Here is a 17676-nt window from a genome sequence, read left to right as displayed (position 1 = left end):
TGTCTGACTAAAGGCTTAGGCCCCCAAGTGAGCTGTGATGAGGAAGCTGGGGTGACAGTGTGGCCACGCTGTCCCGCCCCACTGCCCTAGGTCGGGTCACACACGGGACGCCTGGGCGGGCCGGCGGATCGCTGCTGCCCCGCCCGGCCGCCCCAGGTTGGGTCGCACATGGGACGCCCACTGCCCCGGGTCACAGATAGCAGGCCTGGATGGCGGCAGGGCAGGCGGGATGGCGCTGTCCTGCCCCACTGCCCCAGGTGGCAAATAGCAGGCCCGGATGGTGATGGAGCAGGCAGGATGTCGCTGACCCTCCCTGCCTGCAGTATGCAAATTAGCCGCCATCTTTGTTGGTGGTTAATTTGCATATCACACTGATTAGCCAATGGGAGGTGTAGCGAAGGTACGGTCAATTACCATGTTTGTCTATTATTAGATAGGATGGCTACACAAGCTGTTAATATTTGGAGAAGCTGGGTAAAGGGTACTCAGGAACTTTGTACCATTTTTGCAGTTTCTGTAGTTCTAAAATTATTCACAATAAAAAGGTTAAAAACGTCAAGGTTTCTTTGAGTTCATCAGTTTTTACACTGTAATCTTTTGTTTTAAGTATGTTTTCTTATTGATTTGAGGGGCGGGGGAGAGAGGAACCTTGGTGGGGGAATCGAGCCCTCAATATGGGCTTGTGCCCCGTGACCTCTGGATGTATTCGGGATAATGCTCAACCAACTAAGTCACTGGCTTGGGCTATACTTTAATCTTCTTCCTTCCTTCCTTCCTTCTTTCCTTCCTTCCTTCCTTTTCAAAGAGGAAAGGAGAGGGAGAGATAGAAACATCAATGATGACAGAGAAGCTTTGATTGGCTGCTTCCTGCATACCCCCTTCTGGGGGGCGAGTCTGAAACCACCCTGATGGGGAATCAAACCGTGACCTCCTGGTTCATAAGTTGACGCTCAACCACTGGGCTACACCAGCTGGGCACGTAATCATTTATCTACCTGTAATATTTGTGTAAGGTATTGATCCATATTTTCCTCCAGATGGTTACTCAGTTGTTCTTTTATTGAATAATCCCACTTTTTACACTTGGAAACCTGCAGCATCTGGTTGGTGTTTGAAGACAAGAGGCAGATGAAGTCAACCAAGGAGTAGTGACCACCAACATTTAAGGGACAAGCAAAGAGACAAACCAGTGTTATGTCCCCAATGACTGATACACTGTAGGTCCTCAATCAGTATTCACTGGATGAGTCTGAGGAGCAGCCAGAACAGTAGGAAGTAAACCAGGTGAATCAATTTTCAGAAGCCAAGGGAGAAAAACTTTTCAAAAGAAAAGAGTAGTCAACATGTTATATGCTGAAAGAGGTCAAGCTAAAGTCTAAGAAGTGCCCGGCCCATATGGCTCAGTGGTTGAGGGTTGAGCTATGAACCAGGAGGTCATAGTTCCATCCAGGTCATGTCAGGGCACAGGCTCCATCCCCAGTAGGAGATGTGCAGGAGGCAGTTGGTCAACAGTTCTCTCTCATCAGATGTTTCTCTCCCTCTCTCTTCTTCTCTGAAATCAATAAAAATATATTTAAAAAATAAAGTCTGAAAAGTGACCTCTGGTTTTAGACACAAGGGAGTAATTAATGATGAGTAGTTTTGTGGGATGGTAGGGCAGGAGTGTGCTGGCAAATGTTAACAACCAACTTTCAAAAAAAGTGTCCATTTATGGATGTACATAAGTTTATTACAAATTTCACTGATATAACGGATATGTAACAGAATGCACAAATAAAATATACAATATTCTTTATTCTATATTCCACTTTCATATCCATGATTTCATAAATGGAGTTGTATCCATTTATGTAGTTTCAACATGAATGTTGTTTGATATTTTTATTTACATTTTCAAGTAAGACAAAAAGTGAAACAATGAAGATATGTTGAAACTTCTGGTTCCTCAGTGACTTGAGTCACTTCTTTGGTATGCATAATCTCAATCTAAACATGAGAAAACACTAGACAAATCTGATAATAGTTTATAAATCCTGGAAGAATATTTCCTCAATTTTTGTGTTATTCACAATGCAACAGTTATAGACATGACACTTCTAAATAGAATCTGCATTATTAACATTTCTCCATTGCTTTCTTAAATCTACATAATCAACAATTGGTATGTTGTGTTTGCCAATTTCTGTGGTGTAAATATTCCCACCAAGGCCAATTTATATCTTTCTTCCTCGATTTCTTTCTTGTTGCGGGGGGGGGGGGGGGGGGGGGGGAGAGAGGAAGGGAGGGAGGGAGAGAGAGAGAGAGAGAGAGAGAGAGAGAGGTCTTTGTTCCACTTATTTATGCATTCATTGGTTGCTTCTTGTATGTGCCCTGACTAGAACCTGAAACATTGGCATATCAGGATCATGCTCTAACCAAGTGAGCAACCTGGCCAAGGCTCAAGTTCAAACTGTCAATCAGATGTTACTAAATAAAAAAGGAGAGATACGCAGTAGTAAAACATTACATAGTATCTCTACCATACAGGTACAATAAATGTAAATAATCTTAAGAGTATATAATAGTGATCCTGGCCTGGTTGCTCATTTGCTTAGAGCTGTGGTCGGCAAAATGCGGCTCTCGAGCCACATGCGGCTCTTTGGCCCCTTGAGTGTGGCTCTTTCTAAGCCTTAGGAGTACCCTAATTAAGTTAATAACAATGTACCTATGTATATAGTTTAAGTTTAAAAAATTTGGCTCTCAAAAGAAATTTCAATCATTATACATGGGGGGGCGGGGAAGACGAACACTTAACACCCTAACAAGCACCTCCCCAAGGTCCATGTAAGACAAGGGGATTGCTCCTCAGGAAGAATCAGATTAGGAGCAATCAGGGTGTTGCAAGTCCTGATCACGCAGAGACGTTAATCACGAATCATGCGATCTCCAATCACCATGTTCCACTCTGCCCTCCAAAAGGAGGGACAGGTAAGGATTATCCTACCTGACCATAAATGTGGTCTCTTCGCACTCCGGGCTCCATGAAAGGGATCCCACGAAGACATAGGGTGAGAAATAACACGTTAGCCTGAGCACTAAAATTATTCAGATCCCTCCTTTTCTGTTGCTACATTTATTTTCAGATCTTTCTAAATACTATGTTTTTTCCATTTGGCAACCAAAAGGAATAAACTAAATTCTCCCAGAATGCTCCAGATATTTGGCTCTGTTGACTGAGTTTGCCGACCACTGGCTTAGAGCATCATCCTGATATGCCAAGGTTTCAGGTTTGGTTCCCAGTCAGGTCACGTACAAGAAGCAACCCCATCAAACCTTAGAGGGAAGTCAGGGGAAGGGGGATAGAGAGGGGTAAGAGATCAACCAAAGAACTTGTATGCATGCATATAAGCATAACCAATGGACACAGACAGTAGGTGGGTGAGGGCATGTGCTGGGGGGTGGGAATGGCCAGGGAGAGGTCAATGGGGGGAAAAGGAGACATATGTAATACTGTGAACAATAAAGAATTTAAATTAAAGAAGCAGCAACCAGTGAATACATAGTGGGACAACAAATCCATGGTTCTCTCTACCCCCCTTCTCTAAATAAAAATTTTAAAAAGAGTATGATAGTAAAATGTAAAATAAAGTATTGGATTTTGATAACATCTCTGTTTTTAAATATATATATTTTATTGATTTCAGAGAGGAGGGGAGAGGGAGAGAGAGAAACATCGCTCTGACTGGGAATCAAAACAGTGTATTGGTTTATGAGCTGATGTTCTACCACTGAACTACACTAGCCAGGCTATAATTTAATTTTTTACAATAGTTGCATTTAACAACTGGTTCACAATGTTTCTGTAAAACAAAAAGTTATCTTTCACCAATTAGTAGAACACACCCCTGGTGGGGATGAAAGCCAGACGGCAGGGGGATATGACTTCTCTAACCATTGCCAGCAATGTCCAGCTCTTCTCACAATATGCTCCCCTACCTCTCTGCTCCAGCCAGGACTCACTCAAATTGCTGCTATAGAAGCAGCACCTGCTACTGTGGGCAAATTGATTCCTACTCCTCAGCATGAGTAAGTTTCCTTTGTAGCACTTACAACTAATTGCTATTAAATGACTCTGGACTTATAGGATATTGTTTCTTTTCTGTCTCCATGAGTCTTAATAGCTGTGATGGCTGAGGCTGAGTATGGTCATATTTACATGGATTCCCTCAGGAGTACCTATTACAGTGTACTGCATGTAAGTGCTCAATAAGTATTCACTGACTGCATGCTCAAGATGAAGGGCTGCCAGGGAAGGAAATATGGACAGCGAAAGGTTATGTATGTGTGAGGCAGCACCTGAGAGGCAACACCAGAAAGCATCTTTTAGGATGCCGTTAGATTGTTTAGAATGCCCTGGTTCCATCTTCCCTACATACACCAAACCAGGAAGCATCTATCTTGTGACAAGTTACAACTTTTGTAGTTTGTATGTATAATACTTAATCGGTATATGTGTTTTAATAACCTTTTAAACATGTCCTTGCCATGTGCTGGTATGCAGAGGTGGGATATTGCTCCCCCCGTTGAACAGGTGGCCTTTCTTGCTATAGTGAGGTAGAAGGTTAGAGAATAGACCGACTGTGACACCAAGGACGATCAACATTACCGTTTTATAGAACACCAAAGAAACACAAAATGATTCTTTGTTCATTCAAGTTTTCCAAAGCTGCTTCTTTTAAATATTAATAGCAAAAACTTGGAGGTCAGATACAAAATAAGCTGTGAAACACCACAGCAAGGCAAGGGTGTGGGAATCAAACGCTTAACACCCTAGCAAGTAGCCCTCTACCACGAAGGCATAAAGGGGGAAGATCGTCAGGAAGAATCAGATTAGGAGCAATCAGGGTGTTGCAAGTCCTGATAACGCAGAGACGTTAATCACGAATCATGCGATCTCCAATCATCATGTTCCAATCTGCCCTCCAGAAGGAGGGACAGGTAAGGATTATCCTACCTGACGATAAACGCGGGCTCTGCTCACTCCGGACTCCCTGAAAGGGATCCCACGAAAACATAGGGTGAGTAATAACACGTTAGCCTGAGCACTAAAATTATTCAGATCCCTCCTTTTCTGTTGCTACATTTATTTTCAGATCTTTCTAAATACTATGTTTTTTCCATTTGGCAACCAAAAGGAATAAACTAAATTCTCCCAGAATGCTCCGCTTGCGAGCATGCAGTCTTAGCCGTTAGTACCACTGATTTACATATCTCCGCCCACTCCCTTCCGCCGTTTACCGTAATAACCACGATAAAAGCGGTACATATTATCTCCCAGTCTGCAAGGCTGAAAAACAGCCTTCCGTTTCTCTAGTAGTTTGGCTACCCCAATTCTCCCCTGAAATTTTTATAAGTTTTGAGGTTACTCTAAAATAGGATTTAATTACAAAGCTCTAAATAAAACGCTAATAAATCCCAGACTCGACAGTTAATTACTCTAACAGTAATATCCTCCACCAAATGCCATTTTAGGGGGAGTTGGGGGGGCGGGGTTCCTCCTTTCAGGAACGGCGAATGCTCCTCCAGCCTTTCTTCATGCTCTCATGAAGGTAATCAGAACGGTTTCTTTTTCAGCCCAAAGACGCTGATGAATAATGCCGTTTCAGTGACAGCCGGGAGGGCACTGTGGGAAGTAGGTGGTAGGTTTAGGGCCCTTTCCAATAAAAATCCCCAAATCCCAACGCCAAACACCCCGCGCCCAAAGTATAGGTGGGGCAGGACTTCAAAAGACTACAGGAGCTTGAGTGGATCTGGTATCTCACCTGTGGAGTAAGCCTTCAAATTTAAAGTAAACCTTCTTCCCTCACCCCCAAACACTGACTGTTACTGTACCTGCAGAAGACGAAAATGTACCAGTACATGGTGCACTCCCAGCGCTCAAATATGAAGAAGGAGAGGGCCACAGATGCACTGCAGTGAGCCCCGATGGCTTGGTAACGCACCTGAGTCAAGGAAAACCTTTGAATCAACAGGTGGTGATGGGCCAGAAAAGGCCTTTTCTCTCAGGGTCACTTCTTGCTCCCTCAACAATTGCAAAGGCCAGAGCCAGCAGACCTGCCTTCTGAGTTTTAGGAGAGCCATGAAGCCAGAACTGAGCTTGCACATTTGGGCCTCCAGGGTACCTCATTGCATAGCCAGGGGCCAGCCTGGACTCTTCAGATGAGGTAGGAACAGGCTTCCCCTCTACCCCAGGCCACACAAGAATGCTCACAGTGACCTGATACATTCTGCTGGAATCACCCACCAGCGCCCTGGTCCTCTTGGCCCACAATTCAATTGTCAAGAGCCTTCTCTGATCCATCTTCCTCACTTCCTCTGTCTCTTCTGAGTTCCCATAGTGCTTTATTATGGGGCGTGGCTACAGTGTTTGGACAGGTTCAAGCCTCCGACTAATGAGAGGGCACAGTCCTCTCGTTGCCACGTGCAAGTCCCAGCTTGGAGGGCAGAGCCCTCCCAGCACAATTATAGCCAACAGCTGTAGCTGTAAGCTTGAATCTGTGGTCCGAACACGTGGCCCCACGTGCCTGAGTGATATAGTTCAGGTGCATGTACTGGAGTGGGATTAAAACCCACCAGAATGTTGTAAACATCTTGATCACGCCCTTACTTTGCCTCCTGGGATCCGCTATAAAATAAAGACACGGCTTGTGGGCACTGGCGCTGTCCATCAGAGGGGCAGCGTCCCACCGAGACCCAGCCTTCATTCTCTTGTCTGTCGTTTCTAAGCCTCTCACCGCCCCCTCTCAGGGTCGCTGAACCAGGCTGAGCTGGCATGAGTATGCCATGGCCGTGCCGGCTCCCCACACTTTATATGTTCACACACTCCTATAGCCCAGTGCTTATCACACTGAATTATAGGGTCTGCCTCCTCTTCAAGGTAGAAAACTGTGCTTTCTCTCATTTGGGGATCTCCATTGCCTGGTGCATAGCAGGAGCTTGACAAATGATTGCGGATTGTATTCAATCTGCGTTGACTAAGACGATCTCTCAACTGGAGAGATTCTATTTGCCTGCAAGGGCAGACACTATTGCACCTCAAAGTGCTCGTTAGGTGGCTGAGGGGTGCGTGATGGAAATGGGCCCTGTGGGAAAGGATACAGATGAGGCTCTGGGTATTGTTGAACATGGAAACTCCTGAGAAGAAACCGGCCAGCTCCACTGCGAAGAGGCCCAGGGTGACAGCGAGCGCTACCACCAGCCTGCGGGGAGGAAGGGGGTGGGCTCAGGCGTCTGGCCTTCTCCTAAGGCCCCTCCACTCCCACCCAAAGCGCTCACTGCATGTCCTGCTTCCTGTACTCTTCGGGGGTGAACGTGAGAGGCAGGCAGGCCTGGATGTTGCTGTCCTGGAGAGCGAGCCGGACAAAGAGAATGGAAAGTAAAAGAGGGGTGTGAGGACCCGACCGGGTCAGGTCCTGGGGGAGAGGCGGGGCCGGGCAGGGACCACCCCGAGTGGGGATGCGGAGGGAGGAGGGGGTGGTAGGTCTTACCCGGGACCAGAATAAGGTGATGACGACCACCAGGTGCGCCAGGAGCGTCAGGAAACGGGAGGGCACGAGCCCCGAGATCCGGCCCATGGCCCCGAGGCCTCCGGGGCTGGGAGCTCAGGGATGGCCACTTCCCAATCCCCTGGGCTCGCGGGGGGGAATGTGGGCGCCTCCTTCCCGCGGGCACTCTCACCTCCCAGTTGCCGTGGCAACAAACGAAAGCGGCGCGCTCGGACCGGATCTTCGAAGATCTCGCGAGAGCAGTGAATTTCGAGCCGCTGGGAGCCTCCGGGTCAGGGCAGGTCTGGGCTCCGCTGGCGGGGCGGGGGACGCGGGGGGCGCGGGGGGCAGGAGGTCGCCAATGGCCGGCCAACTCCCCGCGGGCAGCCGAGCTGTCGGTGTCTGCGGTGTGACCCGTCGCCGCCAAATCTGCCGCAGGGGGCGGCGGACGGAAACCCGCCCTGTCCCAGCCCGGGGACACCTCCTCTTCCCCGTCGCCAACTCCCGGCCCCCAGCCCCCAGCCCCCGGCTCCCGGCCCCCAGCCCCCGGCCCCCACCCCCACCCCCAGTCCCCGGCCCCCGGCTCCCAGCTCCCGGCCCCCAGCCCCCAGCCCCCACCCCCACTCCCAGCCCCCACTCCCAGCCCCCGGACCCCACCCCCACCCCCAGTCCCCGGCCCCCGGCTCCCAGCTCCCGGCCCTCACCCCCACTCCCAGCCCCCACCCCCATTCCCAGCCCCCGGCCCCCACCCCCACTCCCAGTCCCCGGCCCCCGGCTCCTGGCCCCCAGCCCCCACCCCCACCACCAGTCCCCAGCCCCCAGCCCCCAGTCCCCACCCCCACCCCCCGGCACCCGGCCCCACCCCCACCCTCCGGCCCCCAGTCCCCACTATGTGGCCCGGGATGCCTCCGTGTAAGGGTTGCTCGCTGCCGACCGCTGTCCTCGCCACTTAGGGCCCCGCCATGCCCAAGGCATGGACACTTTCTCCCCTTCACTCCTCCGCATCCCTCTGGCCTCCCTCTACCCTGGGCCAGGGGAGACGTAGGGAACCGAACGTGGAGAGGTGGGTGTCCCTAGGTTGTCCGGCCCCTGCTTTTCCGAGGACCCCATACCTGAACCTGCCTTTCTTCCCTCTGTAACTTACATGCTTTTTCTCCTGGAAATAGAAAGCCCAGGCCCTCAGAGCCAAGTTCCCTCAGTGACAGTTCACCGAGTCGGACTGTTCACAGAGGAAAAGCACAACCACAAGATGGAAGTGGGAAGAGACTGGGACCTACTTTTAAAATGTGAGGTCCCTGGAACAAAGAAAAGGAAGAGGAGTCGGTGTGAAATCTGGGGAAAGGGCATTCCAGGTGGAGAAGCAGCAAGTGCCCAAGTCTTTAGGTGGGAACAAGCCCAGCTTGTTGAACAGAATAGAAGCTAATGTGTTTGAAGCCTAGCAATGGAAGGGGAAGAAAAGACCCAGGTGAGGTGGGAGGGGCGGATCACTCCAGCCTTGCAGCCATGGGGAGGGACATGTCAGATTTGTATTCTAGAAGGTAACTTTGGTTGCAACATGGAGAGTGGATTTTAACACATATTTTTATTGATTTCAGAGAGGAAGGGAAGAGCGAGAAACATCAATGACCGGGAATGGAACCATGATCTCCTAGTTCATAGGTCCATGTTCAACCATTTAGCCACACCAGCCAGACTGGAGAGTGGATTTTAAGATTTTAAGCAGAAGGCTAGTGAAGAAGCCATAAAGTTATCCAGGAAGGCCAGGATGAGATTGGACCAGGGTGGGTCATGAAGGTAGAATGAAGTGGAAGGAATCAAGAAGATAAGAAGGTCTGACCGAGGGGCTGTGAATAGGTGAGAAAACGGGAGGGGTACAAGGATGACAAATTTGGGGACCCAGCAAGCTGGAAGTTTGGGGAGTTATTCGCCTTATAATAGGCTTCCTGCCTAGAGGAACTGCTAGATAGTAAGGATTGGGTAGTCACATTTCACGTTGTGAATTAACAGTGAGCAGGCATTTAGGTCTGTCCTGTGATTTTCCATGACCTTGGTTCACAGAAAGTGCCCTAGAGAAATCTTCTCAAAAACTTGAGTTTTGGAGCCTGCCTGTGGTCATAGGTGGTACTGCAGGTGACTGGGTGTCCTTCACTCTCCAACCCACATGTTCCCATTTGAACTGGTCATAAAAGAACTTAGAAAAAAATCTATCATGGAAAAATGTAAACATATGTAAAAGTAAAAATAGTATAACATCCCCTTTGAGACCTACCTTGCTTCCTTTATACTTTTCCTCTCAGCCCTATTAGATTATTTTGAAGTAAATTCCAGATATCACCAGATAGGTTCAAATTGCCCACTCACACATATTTTGTTTTTTGATTTTTACACTTTGCTTGAATCAGGGTCCAAATAAAGTTCACACATTGTACTTGGTCAATGTGTCTCATAGTCTCTCTTTTAAAAATCTGTATTGTTGAACGTATTACATATGTGTCCCCCCGCACCCCATAAGTCTCTTTTACTCTTAGATTCTTCCTCCTCACTCATCCTTCCTCCTAGTTTTCTTTTCTTGCAATCATCTGTTAGAGACACCAGGCCACGTATGGGCTGTGTTCTGATCGGGTCATTTGACTTATTCCTCTGTGCTCTGTGTTTCCTGTGAACTGGTTGTCAGATCAGTCTCACGTTCAGCTTTCTGGTAAAAATACATCATGAGTGGTGGCTTGTACTTACTCCGTTACAGCAGGAGAGACGTAATGCCTGCTCCTCTCTCTTTTTCTGGTGTTAAATCTGAGTAGTGGGCTCAGATTTCGGCAACCAGTATGAAGTGCCCATCACTTTTTCACGCACTGATTTTATTAATCATCCGTTTTTGCGCATGTCCTTTCCTGATGTGCTGTGAGTCCTGGGTCTCCCAGGTAACCAGCTCTGGGCCACCGTCGCCCCGGGAGGGGTCGGAGGGACTGCTGAGCCTGGAGCTCGAAAAGCCACTGCCGGGTCAGTGTGCCCAGCTCGCCCTACAACGCAAGTTTGACGCCGGAAGTTCAGGCAGGCCTTAGGCTCTTGCTCTTCGATCCCTGAGACCCCGGCCACCTGGAAACAACATCATCCAGTGGTTATGAGGAGACCTGACCAGCCCAGAGGCCGGTCGACCTCGTGGCGCAACGGTAGCGCGTCTGACTCCAGATCAGAAGGTTGCGTGTTCAAATCACGTCGGGGTCAAGCTTTTGATTGCTTTTTCTTTATTTCCATCATTTTCAACTATGAGCTCCAGCGGTCAAGTAGGAGAAGCAGCACCTTGTAGGGGCCGGAAGGGGAGGTCTCCTGACGCGAAGCCTCGCGCCGTCCCGTGGAGAGAGCCCAGCAATCTCGCGTGTTTTTTGCGGCAGGTCCAGGGTCGTAGGGACGGCGCAAGTTCCCGATCGCTCAACCCAGAACAGAGTCGGGAGCTCGCGCAGGCGAGAATGTAGCTCAGTCAGTTCAACGTTCTGCGTATCGGCTCCGCAGTGCTGGGCAGGATCTCAAGGAATGAATTCGCAACATGTCATTTTTATTTATTTATTGCGGAGTAAGAGTTCAGACCTCAGAGGGAGCGGACGAGGGTAACTTGTCGTGGACGAGGTGGCCGAGTGGTTAAGGCGATGGACTGCTAATCCATTGTGCTCTGCACGCGTGGGTTCGAATCCCATCCTCGTCGGCCTGTGTCATTTATGCCAAATTTTGTAATCCGAAAGTAAGAATTTCTCTTATTTTCCGTTTGCCATTCAATTTGCCTGTCAATCGTTCATTCTCGCTAACAGTTGGAGTTTTCGTCCCTTCTGCATTTTCCGGTATGGGCAAAATTGGTTCTAAAATAGCACTGGACATTAACTTACCTGCTCTGGAGCTGACCTGGCCAAGAAATGAGGTTCCCACATACCGTAGCACTAGGCGCCGTGGCTTAGTTGGTTAAAGCGCCTGTCTAGTAAACAGGAGATCCTGGGTTCGAATCCCAGCGGTGCCTCAGTGGGTAGTGTCTTTTGCTAAGACTGCGAAAAGAGTAGCTCATACTTCTTGTAATACTTGGGAATTCAGTCTTCGAATTCTGTTTATTCTTACCCATTCTTTAATTTTCCTAGCAGAACGCATTTTGAATTCTATATAGTATCATATGGCAGCTCAAAGCACCGCTGGCCGGTTAGCTCAGTTGGTTAGAGCGTGGTGCTAATAACGCCAAGGTCGCGGGTTCGATCCCCGTACGGGCCAATAAGTACTTTTTTTTTTTTTTTTAGTACTCTTTTTTAACAGTTTTCACTGGTTGAATTTAAAAAGGCTCGTAGAACATTTCCACCCCCGGAATTCTTTACATTCAAAAGGGAAACTTGTTGAGGCACAGTCCAAAGCGCTAGTGTGTTCTGAAACAGGATTATAGTTAAACGAAACTGGATGTCTTTCTGTGATCTCGTTCTAAATCTCCTGACCATAACATGGTGGCTGCTGGAACTTACTATGTGAACTGTAAACAGAAGGGCGCCAGGGGTTGGAACAAAGATTGTCTCAAACCATACACGTGGCACTGATCAGTGCAGTGTGGGAAATGGGATCAGGAATGGAGCTAACAAGTTTCCCCCATTTTTCTCCACAGATAAAATGTCCACTTCGCCCAGTCCCTCCCGGACTAAGGCGTATTAGCATCTGAGAAGACAATCCCTTCCTTTTCTCTTCTGGAGCACCTTGCTTCGTTTCTGCTTTTATCGGATCTCTGGGTCATGTTTGTGTCCTGCAGTTCCCCTCAGACCTGATGCCTAAGAGCCGGAACGATATCCTTCCCCACGTAGCCTGGGTCCCCCACCTCACTCCCAGCACCGACCCCAAGGGAGCTCCACGAAAAAGACGGACCCTTATTCCCATTCTTTTTGGCTCATCAATCCGTGTAACGCCACACAGACACAGCTTCAGCCTTAGCAGCAGCAGCAGCAGCACTTTAATTCCACAAAAACTCAGAACGTTAAAACTGATTAGAACACTCCACAACAGGTGGGCTTCAAAACCAGCAACAATTCTACTGAATCCTGAGAGCAGTGAGACCACTCCCAACTCACCCCGTCTACCATGCAATGCATTCCTTCTAGCTCCACCCTGGTCTGGCTGAAACGGGATGGTGGGGGGCCAGTGGGCAAAAGCAGGAAGTCATCCATCTACAGGTGTGCATCCCTGTCTGTACGGTGTGTGACCAAGGACCACTCAAACTCCCATCGCTCCTGGCACCTGAGATGTAATACTGGAGTCAGAGTGGGCACAGTGGGGGCTGGGGCCTCTGTTCCCCTTTCTTGATCCCACCTAGCATGTCTCTCAAGCCCAGGCCTGAAGTCCTGGGTTCCCGGGGACGGGGCTTTAGTTAGAGAAGAGCTGAGGAAAACAACGTAGCTACAGATGGCCAGCTGAATAGAAGCTGAGCATTATCACCTCCCACCAGGAAAGCCTTTGGAACTTCCCAGATACACCTGCATACGGCCCAGCGAGTGGACGCCGGCCTGCTAAATGCATCTTGAAGAGTCCTTAGGATCCTACTGGGCCCTGGCCTGGTCTCTCTTGCCCTCCTGGTCACTTGCACAAAGCCTCCAACACCTCCAGGGTGCGTCGGATATCCCGGACTTGGCGCGCCAGCCCCTGCACCGGCTGCAGAGCCCTCTCCAGCTCCTCGCAGCGCGCCAGCAGGGTGTACATCCCCTTGATGCTCATGTCCACGGCTTCGCCGAGGGAGTCCACGGCGTCGCGGTAGGTCTGGATGCAGCCCACGCTCAGGGCCGTCAGCTCCTGCACCGCGCCACCCAGCCCGCGAAGCAGACGGTCCACCCTGCCGCCCAGCTCCCGACTCAGCCGCTCCAGGTCCCGCAGCACGTCCGGGTCGATGGGGGGGATGGCCGGGGTGGACGAGGGCGCTGAACAGGGCGGCGCAGGGGCAGGGGGCGGGGTTTGAGAGGTGCTGCTCAGACGGATCTTGAGTTGCAAGTTGTTGGCGACAAAATGGGTGAGGTCGCCCTGGCGGCTCACCGTGCCCTCCAGCTCCAGGGGGCTGGAGATGGTGGCGCGACGCCCGCCACCCGCGCCGGACTCCGCAGCCGCTGGAGACCCAGGGCCGCCGCCGCACGCCCCGCTCAGCCCGTCCAGGCTGCGGCTGTCCTGGAGACGGCTGGAGAACGATCTGCCAGCGCGGCCGTCCGCCCCCTCGTCGTCTTCCTCCTCCTGCTCAACATCCATCCCGCCGCCTCCCGGGCCTCCTCGACGGCTGATCGTTTCGGACACAGACTTGTCCTCGGGCGGCTCGGGGTCCTGGCGGATGGAAGACCCGTGCGGGTTGTGCCCTGGATCCGGCGCTCCCTGGTGGCTCCCCGGTCCACACAGCATCGCTGTGCGGCCGACCTCGTTCTCCGGAGCCTCCGGTCCCGGCCAGTGGACGACGCCGTAGCTCGAAGTCTTAGGGGACGCCCTGGCGTGGCGGCTCGAGCCTCCAACGTTCTCGGCTTCTTCCTCTCCCGACACCCGGAAGCCTGAGGGCGGTTCAGAAGGCGGTCGGCCCGGCCCGCCGCCGAAGACCGCGGCTCGCTGTCTCCCCAGAGTCAGAAGGTCTGACTCGGGCCCAGGCCGCCCGTGGGACGCCTCCATACTGCAGCTGGGGACAGGAACCGAGGAATTGGTGCGCCGGGGCTCCCGAGGCGTCGGCGGCGCCTTTAAGAGGCGTAGGTAGAGGAGCGCCGAGGCCTGCGGGCAGACCACGGCAAGGACGGAAACAACACTCTGATTGGTCACGGCGACCAGGAAGTCCCGGAAAAAGAGCTGTTAGCGAAGACCCAGACACAAGTGAGAGCCAGCGGGGCGGAGAGGAGGTGACAGCTGCTGTCGTAGCCCCGCCCATTGAAAGTTGAGGGGGAGGACTTTAAAGATCAAGATCCTGAAATACCGGCGTCCTCAAAGGGCGGGGCTCCGACTCTTTATGCCCAAAGGGCCACGCCCACAGCCGTTGCTTAGCAACCGCACTTGGAGGACTTGAGATTGTTGGGATGGAAATACGTAGTGTGTTCTGCTCGGACCATCGGGATTGAACCGCCTCTAGTGCATCAGGATGAAAACAACTTCAGCAGAACATGAGTGGTTCGTTCCGCCGTCCTCGGCTCACAGACCTAGCAGATGAACCATTCAGAGCGACCAATGGTGGACAGCAAGGCCGATTTAAGGGCTTTCCTGTGCTCTCGCCGCTGTCCTTTCTCCGGCTCCCTCCAGGTTTGAGTCTCTTCCCTTGGAGGATGGCGTGGGATTTTGCCGCTGGATAACATATTCAGTAAGTGAATGTCCCTACATGCAGGCCAGAGCCCTGGTACCATTCTGATCTCCTCTCTTCCCCTTACTGGTCCTGCTGGAGCCACACTGGCTTCCTCCTCACGGTTCAGACATGCTCCCATGCTCAGGGATTTACACTTGCTCTTGCTTTTTTTTTTTTAAATAAGTTAAAACTTCCCTAAGCTAAGTAAACAGAAATATCAAGAGACAATTTTTACCTTGTAATGGAGAAAAAGACAGGCAAGCTCTATTCCATGCTTAAGTGTTAAGGTTCTTATTTTTCCAATCTTATTTCTTAAAACTCAATGTAGCTAAAGTTTAATGACAAGTCCTGTTATTTCTTGCCATATGTATTACATTCAAGGGTATTTACAATACTGAGGCGGCTGACACGTGTTTGTTGTCAAAGTGTAATTTGGGAGGGTTTTTAAAAACATTTTAAATGGTTGAAAAATAATCTAAAGAATATGAAAGTTCGTATGATTATAAGAAATTCAAATGTTAATGTCCATAAAATTTTGTCATACAGCCATGTTCACTGATTTACGTGCTGTCTGTGGTCGCTTTTGTGCCACAGTGGCAGTTTAGTAGTGTCAGCAGAGGCCGTGTGACCTGCAAAGCCTTAATTACTTCCTTCCCGGACTTTGAAGGTAAAGGTTGCCACTTCTTGCCTGCAGGCTGCTGGAAAGTGGCTCACCTCCCAGGAGGGCTCTCTCCTCCTGTTTGCCTGTCACTGTCACACACTGTTGGTCACTCCTGGGTGTCTGATGGGACGCATATTTCCACACATATGCACACTGTTTATGAGGCTTTGGGATACTCTTTTCAGTATTTATAAAATATTTTTTACCTAAAAGGCCTGTACTACTACACAGTGCCAGGAGCTAGAGAAGGGTGAGTTTTGCTGCAATCAGGGACAAGTGTTTTGTTAAAGGCCCATGTTTTCCCTGCTACCCCATAAATTAACATATTTTTTTCTTTTTTTAAATATTTTTATTGATTTCAGAGAGGAATGGAGAGGGAGAGAGAGATAGAAACATCAATGATGAGAGAGAACCATCGATAGGCTGCCTCCTACATGCTTCCCACTGGGGATTGAGCCCACAACCCAGACATGTGCCCTTGACCGGAATCGAACCTGAGACCTTTCAGTCTTCAGGACAACGCTTTATCCACTGAGCCAAACCGGTTAGGGCCATATTTTTTTTCTTACAAACTGCAATTCCTGTATATGGGAGTTTAGTATGAGACCAGGTATTGGAACTAAAGCAAAACAAAAACCAATTATTTTATTCCTTACACCAAAAGAATTTCCATTTTGATCACAATTTTATGTTTGGGGTGATAAAGATTTTTAAAAGAAAAACCAAAAGTCAAATACCATAAGGGAAAAAGATGGTAGACTTGACAACATAAAACTGAAAACACCAACAAAGAAAACCACTCTAAACTTTTTGTTGAAAGACAAAGGGGAAAAAATATTGGCAAAGTATATGACAGATTAATACCCCTTGTCTTTACAAGTAAACTAGTAGACACATATATTAGAAAAATGGCCAAGGACACCAGGGTTCATTCATTTATTTTCTATCCTCACCTGAGGATATTTTTTTTATTGATTTTTTAGAGAGAGAAAAATCAATGTGAGAGAAAAACATCGAGATGTTCTGACCAGGGATCAAACATGCAATTTTGTGTGTGTGTGTGTGTGTGTGTGTGTGTACTGGACGATGCTCTAAAGCCAAGTTTGATTAATTTTGTAACTCAACAAAATCATCATGGACTCAAGCTCAAAATAGGCTGCCAATGGCATTCTAGACAGACCCTGAGATGGGAACAAATATGGAATGCCTAAGGAGCTTTGGTAACTTGGGGAGTGGAAAGCCAACACCCCTGAGGGGGGTGCAGGAAAGTGGGCACACTACATTAGTGCTGGTGGGAGCGTGAGTTGCCCCACCACTTTGGAGAGCAACTGGGCAAAATCTACTGGACATTTCCCAGGCGTAAAAGACACGGCTGTAGTACAACACACTGAAAATAGTCTGCGTTTCCATCAACAGAATAGCTTTCTTAAAAACCTAGGAATCTGCATATTGTTATAAACCGCATTTTACAAAACATCTATCTGAACTGTCATAGAGAACCTTCTAAGGCAGTGGTTCTCAACCTTCTGGCCCTTTAAATACAGTTCCTCATGTTGTGACCCAACCATAAAATTATTTTTGTTGCTACTTCATAACTGTAATGTTGCTACTATTATGAATCATTAATGTAAATATCTGATATGCATGATGGTCTTAGGCGACCCCTGTGAAAGGGTCGTTCGACCGCCAAAGGGGTTGCGAACCCCTGTTCTAAGGCATCATAAGGGCCAAAAGGAAGTGACAAAACAATACATACAGGTCAATACTATTTAAAGAAATCTCACATGCCAAAGGCAAAAATGCTGTTTTCTAGAAGTATATGGATATGAATGTAAATGCAAAGGAAGAAGACTAGAAAGATGTTACCAAACTGGTATTAGTAGTGGAATTTCACCTCATATTATTTATGTGAATGAACTCATTTAATTTGTGTAAGTTAAAAGTTTTTAGAGATAATACAGGACTCAAACCGAACCCCTGGGGTAGTGAAGCCTGGAGCCTAAGAATTAGGAGTCGCAAGCACAGGGCATTTGCCTGGCAGGCGTGGTGGTGAGGGCAAAGGAGAAATGGGGCAGAGCACAGGGAGGGGTAAGCCCGTGTGTTTGGAATTTTAGAAACACCTTTGAAATACTTTTGGATCAGAGAAGAAGTCATAATGGTAATTAGGGAATATTGAGACCTGAAAAACACAG

At 49.1% G+C, this 17676-nt stretch overlaps 2 protein-coding genes, 1 long non-coding RNA gene and 6 other non-coding genes across 10 annotated transcripts; 5 read left to right on the top strand and 4 right to left on the bottom strand.

Annotated features, from left to right (window-relative positions):
• Positions 1-2853: 2853 nt before the first annotated feature.
• Positions 2854-2990, bottom strand: LOC138995214 (U8 small nucleolar RNA). The gene has a single exon (XR_011468544.1). It is a non-coding gene; the product is annotated as a U8 small nucleolar RNA (small nucleolar RNA).
• Positions 2991-4630: 1640 nt separating this feature from the next.
• On the bottom strand, positions 4631-7721 carry TMEM107 (transmembrane protein 107). Its single transcript, XM_070393811.1, has 5 exons — positions 7527-7721; positions 7315-7382; positions 7138-7238; positions 5872-5968; positions 4631-5662 (listed from the first exon to the last, which is right to left on the bottom strand). Exons 1-5 carry the CDS (start codon positions 7611-7613, stop codon positions 5593-5595), a joined length of 423 nt encoding a protein of 140 aa, XP_070249912.1. The 5' UTR covers positions 7614-7721; the 3' UTR covers positions 4631-5592.
• On the bottom strand, positions 4864-5000 carry LOC138995213 (U8 small nucleolar RNA). The gene has a single exon (XR_011468543.1). It is a non-coding gene; the product is annotated as a U8 small nucleolar RNA (small nucleolar RNA).
• Positions 7722-7786: 65 nt separating the features above from the next.
• On the top strand, positions 7787-9956 carry LOC138994134 (uncharacterized). Of its 2 annotated transcripts, XR_011468391.1 has the most exons (3): positions 7787-7825; positions 8690-8988; positions 9119-9956. It is a non-coding gene; the product is annotated as an uncharacterized lncRNA (long non-coding RNA). The 2 variants fall into 2 exon arrangements; XR_011468390.1 differs by lacking the exon at positions 7787-7825 and having other exon boundaries at positions 8436-8988.
• A 717-nt stretch (positions 9957-10673) lies between these two features.
• On the top strand, positions 10674-10745 carry TRNAW-CCA (transfer RNA tryptophan (anticodon CCA)). The gene has a single exon. It is a non-coding gene; the product is annotated as a tRNA-Trp (tRNA).
• A 393-nt stretch (positions 10746-11138) lies between these two features.
• Positions 11139-11220, top strand: TRNAS-GCU (transfer RNA serine (anticodon GCU)). The gene has a single exon. It is a non-coding gene; the product is annotated as a tRNA-Ser (tRNA).
• A 232-nt stretch (positions 11221-11452) lies between these two features.
• TRNAT-AGU (transfer RNA threonine (anticodon AGU)) lies at positions 11453-11526 on the top strand. Its single transcript has one exon. It is a non-coding gene; the product is annotated as a tRNA-Thr (tRNA).
• A 134-nt stretch (positions 11527-11660) lies between these two features.
• BORCS6 (BLOC-1 related complex subunit 6) lies at positions 11661-14370 on the bottom strand. The gene has a single exon (XM_070394205.1). It carries the CDS (start codon positions 14166-14168, stop codon positions 13107-13109), a length of 1062 nt encoding a protein of 353 aa, XP_070250306.1. The 5' UTR covers positions 14169-14370; the 3' UTR covers positions 11661-13106.
• TRNAI-AAU (transfer RNA isoleucine (anticodon AAU)) lies at positions 11695-11768 on the top strand. The gene has a single exon. It is a non-coding gene; the product is annotated as a tRNA-Ile (tRNA).
• Positions 14371-17676: the final 3306 nt, after the last annotated feature.

The sequence above is a fragment of the Myotis yumanensis genome, unplaced genomic scaffold (genome assembly GCF_028538775.1).
Source record: "Myotis yumanensis isolate MYYU_CA2020_CCGP unplaced genomic scaffold, mMyoYum1.0.hap1 SCAF_16, whole genome shotgun sequence".
Taxonomy (NCBI): Eukaryota; Metazoa; Chordata; class Mammalia; order Chiroptera; family Vespertilionidae; genus Myotis; species Myotis yumanensis.
The sequence above is the reverse complement of the archived record's forward strand: the minus strand, read 5'-3'. Positions and strand labels throughout refer to the sequence as shown.